The 15593-nt window shown below is 42.6% G+C and overlaps 1 protein-coding gene across 3 annotated transcripts in view; it reads left to right on the forward strand.

Moving 5' to 3' along the window:
* Positions 1-15210, forward strand: part of STIMATE (STIM activating enhancer) — a 45894-nt gene extending 30684 nt beyond the window's left edge. Inside the window, exons 6-10 of one of the 3 annotated variants that reach the window (XM_085898178.1) lie at positions 1600-1712; positions 2140-2223; positions 6615-6743; positions 7150-7304; positions 12654-15210. In XM_085898178.1, coding sequence (XP_085754304.1) covers positions 1600-1712; positions 2140-2223; positions 6615-6743; positions 7150-7275 — 452 coding nt within the window. In that variant the 3' untranslated portion in view covers positions 7276-7304; positions 12654-15210. Of the gene's footprint in view, positions 1-1599; positions 1713-2139; positions 2224-6614; positions 6744-7108 lie in introns of all 3 variants that reach the window. The other 2 variants (XM_085898179.1, XM_085898176.1) reach the window with 2 other exon arrangements.
* The last annotated feature ends 383 nt before the right edge of the window (positions 15211-15593 follow it).

A 15593-nucleotide genomic window follows, 5' to 3' on the forward strand; every position in this document is an offset into this window, starting at 1 on the left:
AATTGTTGATGCCCTGGGGGAGGAGAATGGCTGGCTGGCTTGGGTCCCGCGACGAGCGATCCCACACCGCGACCTCGTTGCCGACCTTCTCACCTCGGACCCGAGCTCCTTTGCTTCTTCCCGCAACTCTTCTCAGCCGACTCCAGAACCCAACTCTTTTGCCACACCGATGACTTCGCCACCCGACTTGACTGACTTCATTCGCCTTGCGCTCGCCTTCTTGTAGGCCGGCAGGAGCAGCTAATATGCAAATATCCGGATCAGGATGACCTCGGGGGCGGAGCCACGCTCGCCCATTGGTCGGAGGAAAGGGGGCGTGAATCTCCCCTGATCCTAGAATTTGCATATATCGATTTCACACAGACTCACCTGGAGGCGGGGCCAAGCCGCCCTGCGCTTGCTAATTGGACGGAGGAAAAGTGGGCGTGTCGCGTTCTTGATCCGAATTCTCCCTCAGAAAGGCCGCTATTTGCGCTCGCGGCTCGGTGCGTTCGGCACCAATCGCCAAACGGGCCCGAGACAGCCCGATGCCCAGTGTTCACAGGTGGTGCGGGAATGGCCATAGAAGGAGAGAGGTGAAGGTGGTGGAGGGTTTTCGGTGGTGAGGGTTGATGGTTATGGTGTCGTTGGGAATAGCGGTGATGCGATGTTTGCGGGATTGAGTTGTGAAGGTAAAGGTCGTGGCTGTTGGCGTTGTTTTTGTTGTCTGAGGGTTGGAGCGTGGTTGTCGTTGGTGACGATGGCTGACGTGGTGGTTAAGGTGGTTGTTGTGTGATGGCGGTTGAGACGTGGTTGGTTCAAAATAAAGATAGAACAGAAAAACGGCTATCTCAAAGGATCGCAGCCCGAATGAATCACATAAATTCCCTCTATACAACAGGTGTGGGGCAAACTACACATGTACTTAGAGATATCTCACCTACGGGCCCTGAATGGTGGTTTGCGAATTTCCACAGCCGTAACAATATGTATATATATATTTTGCTTTGACATGGTAAAGACCGAAACATCAGCTCATTGTGATGTTTTATGGCAGATAAATTTAGACTCTCTGTTCTCGTGTTTTTTCTTCTCTTATGCCACCAACACAGACCGTGACATCATACACCATTCAAAGTTTGGAACTGTAATTCAAGTTTTGGACAAAAACTTTCCCTGAAAGTGTAACCATTCCCAGATCACCCTTTTGATAAGGCCAAGGGTAGTGTTATCAAGCATTGTTTTTTGATTATTATTATTTAAAAAAAATTATTATTCACGGAGTCGTTACTAATCCTATTATTGAAATTTCTTTCATGACCCAAAATTTTACCGCCTTAACCTGCGCCTGCCGCAGTTTCTATTGTGGTGAGAACCAAGTTGTTGGTCGCTTGATGCACCTGATATCTGTAAACGAATTTTCACCATTGACACTGCAGATCACACTTTCCACCCTACCTTGATGAAGGATGTTTAAGTTTTAAGATGTTGTTGATGAAGTTGCTCAAGTTTAACAAGCCTCGTTTTATGACTGGTCTTCTAATAGCTTTAAAATTATGACAAGGTCAATGTACTTTAACATGTCCTCTTTCTTCTCCCCACCGATCATGCATGGACCAGGAGACCCCCCAAAATGCACACCATGGGCTGGACAATGTGCCCTATACCTGCTCATTGTGGCCTGTGAGAAGTGTACCACCTTCCTTGTTATGCTCATTCCAATCTGGTCCAAGGTGTGTCCCACCTTGATTGCCTTTAGATATTCTGAATTCTTGTTTGTTTGATGTCATTACTGTTGACCTTTTGTTCCTTTGTGATCTTAGGAACACGTTTTTTAAATATTCTGTGCTTCTCGAAGAATCTTTGACACACCCCATTTCTGAATTAATCTCTCAGGTTCTGGAATTCGTTTGCTAACCTTTTAAGATGAGACAAGAACACTTGCATTATACTTGACACTTTATTGTCATTTGCTGAAAGTACTTAAATTGCAAAGGATTGTCAATCATTATAGCTTGTCAATTTTTTTCTCTTTCTTCTTCTTCTTTGTTTCTCCCACGCTTCTGTACTTTCCTCGATCTTCTCCAATATAATGTTACCATTCACCAATAATTTCTTCCTACAATTCTTTTATTTTCTTTTTTCCTCCATTCCCTACAGGTGCAGGCTATCATCTTGAGCTTGATCCCGAACCCCCAGATTGAGCTCACCCTCGTCATGCTTATCGTCCCCTTCATTGTTAATGTGAGGCTTGTCTACTCAAACCTTCTTTCCTTCTACCTCCTCAAGCTGTAATGCTGCCTGCTCTTCTCCCTTTATTTGCATTCTTGACTTCAGCGAACTCGATATTCTTTTATATTTACATCTTCTCCATCTTTGCTTGTGCTTTTGCAGCCTCATATCTGGAAACTATTTTGCACCATTTAACACTGCAGATCAAATTTTCATCCCCACCTTGATGAAGGATGTTTAAGTTGTAAGATGGTGAAGATTAAGTTGCTCAAGTGACTCAAGGTTACCGTTTTTATTCTCTGGTTTCTAAATGCTAAAGGCAGCAATATTTTCAGGAAGTTGTGCTGCTCGATGGTGCTGTGCAGAGCTCATTACTAGAGGAGTAGCCAGTTAGCGTAAAAGACAAAAATTTTCTTCACTTTTTATTTTAAAATTTTTTTTGTAGTGTCGAGGCTCGTATGTATGAGAACTGTCGATTTACATGGCTTTGACATATGTACACAAGCAGACAAAATGAAGAAGACTTTTTCAGACTTATTGCCAGGTCAGGTCAGATTATATCTGTGACTTGCTACAGGTACCATGTAAACCTGACCATGGAACAGGTACTAACCTGTTCCATGGTCAGGTTGTCAGCGACTAAACAGTCTCCCCCACCAAGCTTCTTTGTGAGGATAGTGTTTGGATATGGACACCCAGCAAGATTAAAATCAAAGGGTGGAGGAGCTCCTTGTGAGCCAAAGGCCATCCATATCTAGTGCCCAACTGTGTCTGCTGATGTCCTCCTGCAGTTGGGTTACTTTTTATTAGGAGGTTGGTGGCAGGATTTGCACTCAGGCCACTTTAAAACCCTTCATTCTGCAATATATTCTAAAGGCAAAAAAAAATCTGAAAACTCACTCCGTGGGAGTACCTCCTGTACAGCTGCCTTTCGCAGTGCAGCTTACTGGATGACGGGATTGGGGCAAAGCCTTCGGGACCCCCAATCTTTGATGATAGGAGGGTAACCTTCCCGGGTCAGATTGCGGTTGTGTGTGTCCGGGTGGTGCTGAGGTGTCGTCCACCAGACGGCAGTCTCCTTGGGTTAACCTGAGCCGGTCCCTTTGGGTGGGTGCCTGGAATGTCCTCTCCCAAAGAGAGGATGATCACTTGTCTCTGTTATCATGTGAGCTAAAGCGTTTGAACATCAGTATTGCAGCACTCTCTCAGGTTTGGAGACCAGATGGCGGCGAAATCATGGCGGGTGATTACACCTACTATTGGTCTGGTCGCTCTGATGGTTACCATGTCCAAGGAGTTGCTGTAGCGGTGTCCAACAAGCTGACTCCAATGATAATTAAGGTAACACCGGTCTACGAGCGTATTATGAGACGAAGAATTTGTCGCTCCTTGGGTGTCATTTCCCTGGTCTCTGTTTATGCTCCGACTGAGGTGAGTGATCTCATTGTGAAGGGCGTATTCTATGCCACACTCGAGTCTGTGGTTGATCAGTGCCCCAGGTGAGAAACACTTCTCGTCTTGGGGAATTTCAATGCATCAAATGGAACTGATACGGATAGATATTAGACATGTGTTGGTCCCCATAGGTCTGGAACTGTCAACCAGAATAGCCCTAAGTTCCTTGACTTTGCAAGAAGTCACGGACTTAGGGTGGCCAGTTCATGGTTTCAGCGCCTGCAGGCTCATCGCTGGACTTGGTATTCCAACGCTGGCGGTGTGGCAAAGGAGATTGACCATGTGCTCGTTGATGGTCGCTGGAGGATGATCCAGAACTGCAGGGTTTACCAGAGTGCTCAGTTCCTCAACACTGACCACAGCCTTTTTGTAGCAACTCTGAAGTTGTGTCTTAAATCCAGGAGAATGGTACCATCCCAGCCAAGGCTGGATGTTGGCAAGCTCAAGGATGAGAGGGTAGCTGAGGAGTTTGTGAACAAGCTGAGTGGAGATTTGGGTCATTTTGCTGAGGCAACTGAGTTAATAATGATGTGGTGTTTTGGTGGGGGATGTTTTTGGATGTGGACTGAACAGAGGTGAGGGGGGTGGGGGGATTAGAAGGGCATGGTGAGAAGTGGGGGTTTGGAGGCGAAAGGATGATGAGAGGAGTTTGAGATGGAGGAACGAACAGGTGGATTCGGGTGAGGGAAGTTTCCCATGGGAATCGCAGGGTTTGAAAGGCAATAATGGCAGGGTCGTGAGGACTGAGGAGTTACTGTTTGGAAGCTAAAGTGTGAGGGACCAGCGTTGGATGGGTATCAGGAGTTAAAGAAGGGTTGAAAGTATCGTGGATCGCCGTGTCGGTAATCGGCATAGGCTTTCTAAAACGCACAATTTATAAATAACCAATTGGCAATTGCTTTAAAAACAGCCATGATGGCAAAGAAAACGAGATTGCTTGTACACAGTTCTGGTTGGGTGTTGATGGTTAAAAGTTAAAACCTACTGTACTTACATCCTGGTATGTCTTGACATCATACATTTCACTGGTCTAGGGGTAGCCATGACGCTGAGTGCATCAAAGCTTTTTAAATCATGCATGGTATTTAAGGAATCTGAGCACCTTACTTCAATTTGTTGGTGATGTACTGGTTTTTCTGTTTTTGTTTTTGTTTTTTCTTTCATACCTATTTTTTTTTTCCAGCATACCAGTATATTTAGAATTCCAATACCGGTATTTCGATACGAAAAAACTATACCGATATAACCGGTATATCGATATATCACCAGAACCTCATGAGTGGAGGAGGTCAATGGGCTGATCACATGCCTCGTGGTTGCAGCAGGTTGATAAGCATCTCAAGGAGATGGGGATGGGCCAGACATCTAGCTGGGGGATGTCCAGACGGAGGTCTCTGGAGTACCGGCGGAAAGTGGACGCAACGACGCGCTGCTCTGGCGCATGCTCCCATACCTGACCTGACTGGAACCTACGATTCACTTTTTGTTTTATTCCTAACAATGAATATAACACTCTTGAGGCTTGTCCGTAACCCAAATACCACAGCAAATAAGAAAACGAGGACCACTGGACCTGCAGCTTATCTGGGGACCTGGCTTAATGTTGTAGCCAAAATTTGCTAGCATTTGATTGGTGGGTCTGGAGAGGAAAATTTTTGAAGGGATTTATGTGATTTTCTCAAAAACTGACCAAGTCGGCCATTTTGACACGCTTCCGATTACGTGGTCGGCATGACTTCCATGATTTAACATCCTTCACCTGGCCTAATGTTGTTACCCAAATTTATTAGTGTTCTGACTGGTGGGTCTGGAGAAGAAGATTTTTGAAGGAATTTATGCGACCACCATTTTGACCTACCTCATCAAGTGACCAGAATGAGCTTTGCAATCCCCGTTACCAGTCAGGAGCGGGACGTTGCTGCCAAATCTCAGCCGGATCGGCCGAGCAGTTTTGCCAGAGAAGTTGAAATAGATGGATAGACAGGCGGACGGATGGTGCACGATGACAATACCTTGTCTGGAATTCCAAAAAAAAATTCCACTTCCAAAAAGGCTAAAAATACTGCTTTTAATTAATAACTGGAGGGCACGATAAAGTAATCAAGCAGGAGGAGAAGGAAAGGGATCCAGCGATAGCATGCTTTTTTTTTTTAAAGCACAAAAACACTCGCCGACTTGAAGGTGTGTGTGTGTGTGTGTGTGTGTGTGTGTGTGTGTGTGTGTGTGTGTGTGTGTGTGTGTGTGTGTGTGTGTGTGTGTGTGTGTGTGTGTGTGTGTGTGTGTGTGTGTGAGTGAAATAGACTGACAGCCTTCCCTTTACCTGATGGTTATGAGTGGTCCTTGGGTCTTGTGGGCCAGAGGTGAGCAGAGTTAGAGGGGAGCAAATGGCAGACTTGGCAAGATTCGGAGCCTGCAGCAGTTGCGACAATTCAAGCATCCCAACTGTACCGTCAGACTCGTACCGTCTTCCTGCACATGACCTCCACTAAACGATTGTGCATCTGTTGCTTTACTGCCTTTGGCATGTGATGTCGCCATGACCCTCACCCCCCCCACCCCATTGCCTGTATCCCTCGAGCACTAATTCCCGAGCCCTTGATGGCACACACCAGGGGCCCATTTCTCCAGGCACGCAATCACTCGAGGCATTTGCAATTTTTAAAATAGAAGGGAGTGAGAGGAAATTAAAGAATACAATAGTTGAAAATACAGAGGGATGGCGGAAGGAACTAAGAACTGCACTACACGCTTGATCCTGACAGTGCCATTTGGGGTTGTTACAAGATGACTGAGGAAATAGCTATCTAATGAATTCCCTTACCCACTGAGACAATTTCATAATGTATAAAATATTGTGTGTATCTCTAGAATAGTTGTTGCCCGTATGAAAGGGAAATTGAGGAAACGTAGGATGATCTGGGAACAGGAGTATTATTACTTTTCCACAGGCTCTCATGTTCTGGGTGACTGACAACTTTCTGATGAAGAAGAGTCGAGTTAAGGTGAAAAAAGAAGGAGTTGGAGGCAGTGATGTGCGGTACCGGCGAGCGGCTACTCACGATGATTCTGAGTCTGAGGTTTGTTTTTGTTTTTTTTCCAATTTTCTTTTTCCTCAATTGACAGATTACGAATATAGTTAATGCAGGATCCCTGACTCCACTCTCTTTCCCATTGCTTAATTATTACGTGTATCTGACCCCAGTTCTGCTAATTGGATAAACTCTGTTGCTGCTTTTTATTTTTGCATCAAAATCTGCCTGAAAGGTTGAATAGTTATTTTACAAATATTTCTTAATTTTGTATTTTGTATTGCACTACTTTGAGTGTACACCTGTAGAATTTTATTAATTTATTCCATTCCCCCTCCTCTCCCCCCAACTTCCACCCTCCCCTTTTCTCTGGCACATCTGCTAATAATGTTTAACTACTGATTATGCTGAAGACAAATAATGTTCGATGTTAGACATGCACTTTTCCCATCAGGTGCTAATTTCTCCTGACGACGAGTCGGAGAAGTGTGAGAGCGACCGTGATAGAGACTGCCACCGTCTCGTTGCAAACGGCACTGCCGGCAGAAAGAAGAAAGTTCGCTTTGAAATGCCCGTATAGACACAAGTACAATCTTCCACAAACTGCAGGCATGTGTGCATTCTACAAAGCTGTAGAGGTCTTGCCTCTTCCCCTCTCCTGGAAATGGGGACTGCACAAGCATGAAGACAAGATAAAAAAAAATAGTTACTACTTTTTAAAATTATTATTATTTATCTATTTTTTATTCAGTTTTGCATCTTTTTGTTGATTATGTTCTGTTTTTTTTGTTTGTTTGTTTTTTTCAATGAACTGAGCTCGGTTGGATTTTTTTTATTTTTTTTAACACATGGCATGCCCAGTCCATTGTAATGCCTTTTAGAATCATTGGGTTGCACTTTGTAAACGTCGTGCAGGTGACATTAATTTTGGTTTGTTAAATAGTAACCTCAAAATGCTGGTGATCTCAGTGAGGACACCGGAATGGCGTACCATATGTTGTTGGTTCATATTGACTTTCTGCAAACAGCTCGTCTCAGGAGAATTGCTACATTGCGATTAGATTGATAGTAAAAATTCAGCTGGTTCATTTATGACCTCCATGGTGTAGGAAGTAATCTTCCTGCCTATCCTGGACTGCTCTACAATGATGCCAGTCCACGCTTTGTTGACATGACATGTTCTCAGAGAAACTTGCTGCAATGATGCCAGTCCATGCTTTGTTGACATGATATGTCCTCAGAGAAACTTGGGATTGGCATTGAATTGCTCTTGTCTCTGTCATATGTCTTTGTTCTCCTTTCTTGTTACCTTTGGGTATGTGGTATGTCTGTTGTCATGAATGTGACAATTGAGCAAGTTTAACTGCCTGTGACGTACTTGTAATATTACCTAGGAAAGTCACTATAATGCACATCTTATGGAACTGCAATCTTGGTCGAGTTTGATCAAATAATTTGCTGCTGCTTCATTGGCTTTGATGTTCAGGATGAGTTAGTTCTGCAATGGATACGCCGGAGTTTCACTTTTCATCGACATGAAAAAGGAGATGCAGCCCATCATTCCCCTGAGTAGAGACAGAAAAAAAAAACTTTTTGTGGTATATGCAATTTTGTCGTTCTTGCTAACAAAAAAAAATTCATTTAAAAAAATAAAAAATAAAACGACAAACAAATCTGTTTCTATTGGCTTTTCCCATGCTGAGTCTATTGTTTTCTGCCCACTGAGCAAATTGTTTGCGGTTACCAAAAGCCTTTGACATCACACCCATGTTTGTCACAGATTTTCTTTTTTTCGTGCGAGCAACTTCTTCACACTTGATGCCACCTCAACTCGAAAGCGCATCTTATGTTGGTGGAGTTGGCCGCTTCTCAACCGTCAAAATTGGAAGCGAATGTTATTTATTAAATATTTTTAATCTGATTTTTATTTTGAACACTGTGATTTCAACCCCAGGAAATGACATTGGTGCATTTGAAAATTTGCTTGGAAAATTCCCAGGATCCGCACACTGTATGTTTTTTTTTTTTTTTTTTTTTTTTTTTAATTGGCGACCGTGTTTAATTTTCCCACGCATCGTTGCCTGAGATTTATACGGATGAACTGCCTCCTGTGGCTGGCCTTTTATGTGTTGATGATATCTGTCTTGACCAGTGGTTCCCAACCAACTTGACCAGTTTTTTCTGTCATTTCCCCTGCACCCAATTCAACCATCCAGATTTCCCCCTTCATGTGTATGAGAGAAAGAACAGTTAAAACACACTGAGACTATTTACTAATTTATTTTTCAAATGCACTAACACAGCTAACATTAAATTGTATTGAATAAGAACACAGCATTTTAGTGTGACTTCTGGCATTGTTTGCCGTTCACGAGTCCTTCAATGTCTGGGGGAGTTCTGGAGAGCGCACAGCGAAGATCCGCCTCCACCTCCAACTTGTTAAGTGCCTTTGTTTTGAGGTGTACCAGTGCCGAAAATCCTGTCTCACACAGGTAGGTGGAAGAAAACTGGACCAATATCCGCAGAGCATTGGTCGCAAGAAGCGGGTAGGTTCCTCGGACTTGGGTCCAAAACTCTTCCAGTTCCATATTCTGGAAGGCATCCTTCGCTGTATAGTCGTTTTTCAAGTCCAGGAACTCTTCCTGCCACGCTTCTGGCACATCATCAACGTTCCTCTGAAATGGGTCTCTGATAAGCTTGTTCTCGTTGCTCTCGTTTGTGATCCCCGGGAAGTAATACTTGAATTCTTCCTCCAAGCCTTCGAGGTGTTGTTTGATATCCTCGGCTATTGGATCAGGCAGACCATCCTCCATATCCTCCACACATTCGTTCAGAGCGAGGAATGAGGAAAAACTTCCACTCCCCGCTCTTTTCTTCCACAGTTCCAGTTTAGCCACGAAAGCTCTGATCTTGTCCGACTGAAAAAGAATGTTGGTCCCTTTGCCCTGCAGTTTCCTGTTGAGCTCGTTCAATGCACTGAAAATATCGGACAAGTAGGACAGCCGCACACGGAAAAACTCACCCTTCAACGCCTCCAGAAGCACAACATTCTCTTGGGCCCGAAGGAAGGCTACCACCTCATCAAACAATTCCAGGACTCGCTGCAACATGTTTCCCTTTGAGAGCCACCTCACCTGAGTATGAAACAGCAACGATTCGTGGTCGGCTTCCATGCCTTCACAGAGCCGACGGAACAGCCGAGTGTTCAGAGCGGAACCCTTGATAAAGTTGACGACTGATTGCAGTCTCGAGATGCTGCTTGAAGTTCTTGGGGAGAGTTCTCGAAGGAAGCGCCTCTTTGTGGATCAGACAGTGTGTCGATTCCACTGCCGGATTCTTTTGCTTGACGAGCGTGACGAACCCCGATCGAGAGCCGAGCATGGCTGGGGCACCATCCGTGCACACCCCAACCAGAGACTCCCAGCTGATGTTGCTGTCTTCGAAAAAGTCATTGATAAGGTCCATCACATTCTGAGCTTTGGTCGTGGTCTGGAGAGGTTTGCAGAAGAGGAATTCTTCTGCAATTCCTTTTTCGGTGGTATAACGAACAAAGACCAACAGCTGGGACAGATTCGCAACATCTGTCGATTCGTCGAGTTGAATCGAAAAAAAATGTGACCCTCGAACCTTCTGAACAACTTGGTTCTTGATGCTCTCAGCCATATCATTGATCCGTGACAGAATGGTGTTGTTTGAAAGGGAAATCTGGGTCATCTTGTTGTGGGCAGCCTCACCAAGGACCAACTTCACGCACTGCAGCATACAGGGCTTCACCAATGTTTCACCAATTGTGTGTGGTTTCTTCTCCCTCGCAATCTTGTACGAGACTTCGTATGACGCTTTCACAATAGTGTCCGTTTGCTGATGAAACGTTCCAGTTGAGTCCAGTCTCATCTTCTTCAGATAATTTTGTTTCAGCTTGAAGTATTCACGATCCTTGTTCTGTAGTTCGGGATGGCATCCTTGAAGGTGTTGCTTCATCTGGAATGGCTTCATGCTACCATTCCCCAAGGTCTTTGTGCAGATGACACATTGTGGCAGATGTTCCCCGTTATTCACAACGAACGTAAAACCGAAGTCTAGATATGCTTCTGAATATATCCGTTTTTTCGACATGATCACTTGCGGACCTGAAAAGAACAAGAGAGATCATATTAAGACATGTAATAGAAAAGAACAAACTAAAAAAGAAGAAAGAAAATAAAACATAAGAATGAAAGCGGGTAAAGTTCAGGAAACGGGTACTCCTGAGAAGAGAAGAACAGAAGACTATTACTGGAAATTATTTTCTGATAATTTCCAGAATTTTAATTCCAGACTAGAATTTCCCCCTGAAACACCCAAATTTCCCCCCTGGGGGAAATTTCCCCCCGGTTGGGAACCTGTGGTCTTGACAGAAATTGCACACTGTTTTGCTCCCTGGTCAAATTGCAGTCATAAAAACCAAAATTAAGCCTTTTATTTTGCATGTTTAATTGTTCTGACACCTTTTGCTGCTTTTATAATGGGATACATGATTTCCATGAGTGACACAAAAAAACTCCCAAATTGTTAATTCCAGCTTTTTCCACCCAAGCTTTTCTCCAATTTATGCTTTTTGATACTGCTCCTGGAAAAAGATCAAATTATATTTTTCTTGTACTTTTACCATTAGTTTATATGTTTAATTACACTTACTGAAACATTTGAAAATAGGTGTGCTAGTTATCTCTTAAAAAATAATGCCTTAACTCCATGTGCAAACCCTCCCCTCCCCCTTCCACTGACGTCTTAGCTTTTGGTGCTTGTTGCCTACCGTGGTACAGAAAATCTGAGTTGTTAATTAGCTCCTCTGTTAGTGGTAACGATAAAAGCTTGTATACCACAAAACTGCTTTGGAATTTTTTTTTTTAATATTTATATTGACTCGTATTCATGCCACCTGAAATTTGAAGCAGAAACTTTAAAATTAAATGATTTTACATTCTGTATTCCTTAATTTTGACTCGTATTGCCTTTTTAAAAAAATGCTTCCATTGGATTCTCTGTCTTTAAAGATTGACATTTGAAAAGCTTGAATAATGATATGCATGCATAGGTCAAGAAAGGCAAATATAAAAAAAAAAACATTAAATGTAGTCTCGAGTTAAATATTAAGAATTTTTTCCCCTCTTCTTGAGCTAATTTTGAATGGTGTCCAAGTGAAAAATCATCAAGTTGGCTTTTCTTGGACCTGCAAGTATTTTTTTTCGTAGAACTTATTGAACAGTTCTCGTATTCAGAATAATGAATGGTTATGATTGCTCCTGAGCTGGCAGGATGGCCTCGAGGTATGCAGGCTAGCCTCAAAGCCATCGAGCCTGTGTTTGAATCTCGGCCCAGCTTTCAACTCATCCCTGTGGTTCACAGACAGGGAGATTATCGATGTTTGTGCAGTCCCTCGGATGGACGTTCAACTGGGCGTCCCATCTGCCAGCATTAGTTGGTGGTTGAAGATCCCACAGTATCCTTCGCAAAAGAGTCGGTGCAAAATCCCACAATGTCCATGGTGCCGGTGATGGCTGGTGACCGGATGTCACCAGCTATCGTCGGCATCACGGCCAAGTTCCAAATTCCTGCCTGAACTACTGCTGGGAGAGGAATGGTAAAGCATCCAGCCAGTATAACCCTCACCAAGGAACTGCTTCGGCACCACCGACACTCTGTAACAGAGTTTGGTAGATCAGAATCAGGAAAATCATTGTCCCCGTCCTCTTCCTGCCTCTCCCTCAACTGTACATCAAATATTGAATGAAAGCAACTCTTCCTGATTAAATGTCAGACTAATGGGTTCTTCAGCATTCACTTGTGTTTCCAAGTTTGTCTGGGTTATCTTTGATGAAATTTGCTATCTCTCAGCAAGTCTGCCAGCAAGTTTTGAACTAGTTCAGGCCAGAACTACTTTGAGCTCGAACCAAACTCATTGTTTTCCTTTTGCAGACGACCAATTTTGCTGGTTCGAATTGGCGTGCGATCTTGGTGAGTTGAGAAGCTACAAGTCTGGCTTGGAATGGTTTTAAAGTTGCTGGTGGAATTGACACGTTGGTTCATTTTGACAAACTTGTGTTTAAGTTCATTCATTTGTGTCTCATCTCTACTTGATGTTTTGGTTAAATCCTGATTATTATTATTATTATTATTACTATTATTATTATCAGTGTTTTCTTAAGAGCATTAACAGATCAATATTTTAAGGTGTCGAATCGTCAACTTCATCTTGAGCATTTAACCGAATATCTTTTTTTATGCAAAGTTTTTGATAGAACTGGATGAGATTTGATTATGGTCCAAACCAATGTGATATACCAGTCTTAACAGGAGACTACGTGCTTCCAAAGCATTTTTCACGTTTAGTATCACATTAGGTTGTTTGCCATTGCCTTTCCATTGTCAAACAGGGCAGGAATTTTGTATTTGACCATGAGACCAACTCTGGTGTTTATGTGAGAGATTAATTGGAAATGGACACCAGTGTTTTACACTAACTGTAAGTTTGGAATTTGTTAAATTGTCTTTCAACTACATTATTTCCATGAAACGGCTACATTATTCCGTGCAGTGTTTTATTTGGTGTGTTGTACTTTTCGTAATATCTTTACCGGTACGTCAAACTCTAAAGGTTTTTATTTTATTTTTACGCCCGAAGTGATGATATCACTTGGGATTAGGATCACAATATACTTTAATGATGGAACTCTCCAAACCAATGTTTTTCTACTGTGCGTTTTCTTGAATTCAGCAATTTGATGTGCTGTACTTGAAAGAAAAGAAGAAAAAAAACAAACAAAAAAAAAAACTGAAGTTGAAAGCCTTGGTAAAGCAGTCAAGTCAATGAAGTTCGATGTTTTTTCATTTTAAATAAAGCATTAATGAACAAAGTTTAGTTAAATGCTAAAATTCTTCATGATTATTAACTTGCTTCCTTCTCGCAACGAGCCAGATTTCTTATTGGCAGAAGTTTTACTTGCATAGGTACAGCTTAATGATTGGTGGGTTTTGTATTTGCCATTTATGCAAGAGTATCAAAGGGTTGACTTTTGCCTCATTTATTCTGTTAGCACACCTGTATTGTCTTATTATGTTGGCTTTTTTTTCATTCATTCTTTCTTTCTTTCTTATTAAGGCCCCTGTTTAAATCGCAAACTTTGGATAGTTGTTATTGGAGAGCTTGCTTTATTTACTTATTTTAAGTAATCCGTAGTGCGAGTGGTTTAGGCTGACAGGATGGCCTAGAGCTACGCACACTCGCCTCAAAGCTGTCAAGCCTGTGTTCAAATCCTGACCTTGCTCTGAACTGTCATCCCGGTGTTTCACAGGCAGGGTGATTCATCAATGTTTGTTGCATCCCTCAGATGGACATTAAACTGAGGTCCAGTCTGCTGGTGTCCTTTAAGAAGTGGAGGTGAGCTATTGCCCGTACCATGGCCAAATTACAAATTCCTGCCATAACCTTAGTCGAATGTCAGGCCTGGCCAGCCGGTTTGTGAAAGATTTGAGCCAAAAACTTCCCCTGGCCAACCCCACAAGAATGTGAGAATAATTGTGGCCTTTAAAGAAGTTGTGTGAGTGGTTAATTGCTCCCCCCACAATCATGTAAAAGGATTCTTGTTTGTTTTGTATGAATGACAAGGTCACAACTTTTTTTTTTAGTTCTGCATCTTAAGTGGACTTCTGATTGCATTCATTTTCTTTCCTCTTGCTCTAAGCGGTTGCATACAAATGAAATGATGAAACCAGAGATGGCGATCCACCACCGTTGCTTATTGTATTAATTGCCAATTCCACAATTTGATCAAAGGGCAATCTTTACTCTGCATTAGACAAACAAACGAGTCCTGGAAGTTGTGATTTTTGGCATATTGAACACACAGGCAATCCTTGAAGTTGTGGCAATTCTTCCAACTTGTTGCTGGGTTGCTCCGTTTGTATCAGTTCAAGTTACTCTCTCTGTCCAATCTGCACTGTGTAAATGCTTTGTTTTGCTGCATTGAGAATGCCCACAGCATTCTCAAGCTGAACAGTGTAGGACCTTAACTTTTTATTTATTTTTTGAGAACTTTCCAAGGAAGATGTGAAGTCTTTTGCACAGTCTCTGCTCTGGATTGCAACACATGGCCCTTACGTCATTTGAGTCTCCATAGCAAGTGCTGTTTGGTACCACTCCATGGGAATCCCAGTTACTTTGTCTTTTAAAATGTACTATGTATATTTTAAAAAGAGGATCTTGTTTACAATCCTACTCCAACCAACTTTTTTACGGTGGATTTTGTAAAGGAGTAAAGTGTGCTCTTCAAAAGACGCTGCATGTCTTTCAGAGGCTACGTTACCTTTTACAGGAAATGTGTCCAATAGTTTAGCTTTCATGTACTTGTGAAATTAATTTATTTTCTTTCAAAGCAGCCTATGCTCACTCGCTTGCTTGTACAGTTCACTTAAAATGTATGGTTGTTCCTGATTTCCGAAGAATCTTTCAATAAAAGCACCATCAGGATATTGATTTTGCCCTCATTTTACTTTACGAGAAGCACCTGCTCCCCCCAGCACCGGTCCGAGGGAGGAGGGCCAAGGTTTTTTTTCATGGTAAAAGGTTTTTCATGCAGTTATTAAAAGGAGTTCATCAAATGTTTAAGCAATGCAAGAGATGTATAATAATTCAACGTGTGTCACATATGCTCTCTCTCACCGCTTCACACATGGTCACCAAACTTTGTCGGCATGATACACAATGCCGTGCAATTCTGATTGTGGCATCCATATTTACTTACAGCTTTTATACGGATGGGCCAAGTCAAAAGTTGACTTTTCTCAAGCATTTACTCTGCCAGATGACATCGTGGTTTGTTTTCCGGTGGGTGGCATTTCAAGCCCAATCCTCACAGG

Source organism: Eptatretus burgeri, chromosome 10, assembly GCF_056783735.1.
Source record: "Eptatretus burgeri isolate ZD-2024b chromosome 10, Ebu_testis_v1, whole genome shotgun sequence".
NCBI classification, from domain to species: domain Eukaryota; kingdom Metazoa; phylum Chordata; class Myxini; order Myxiniformes; family Myxinidae; genus Eptatretus; species Eptatretus burgeri.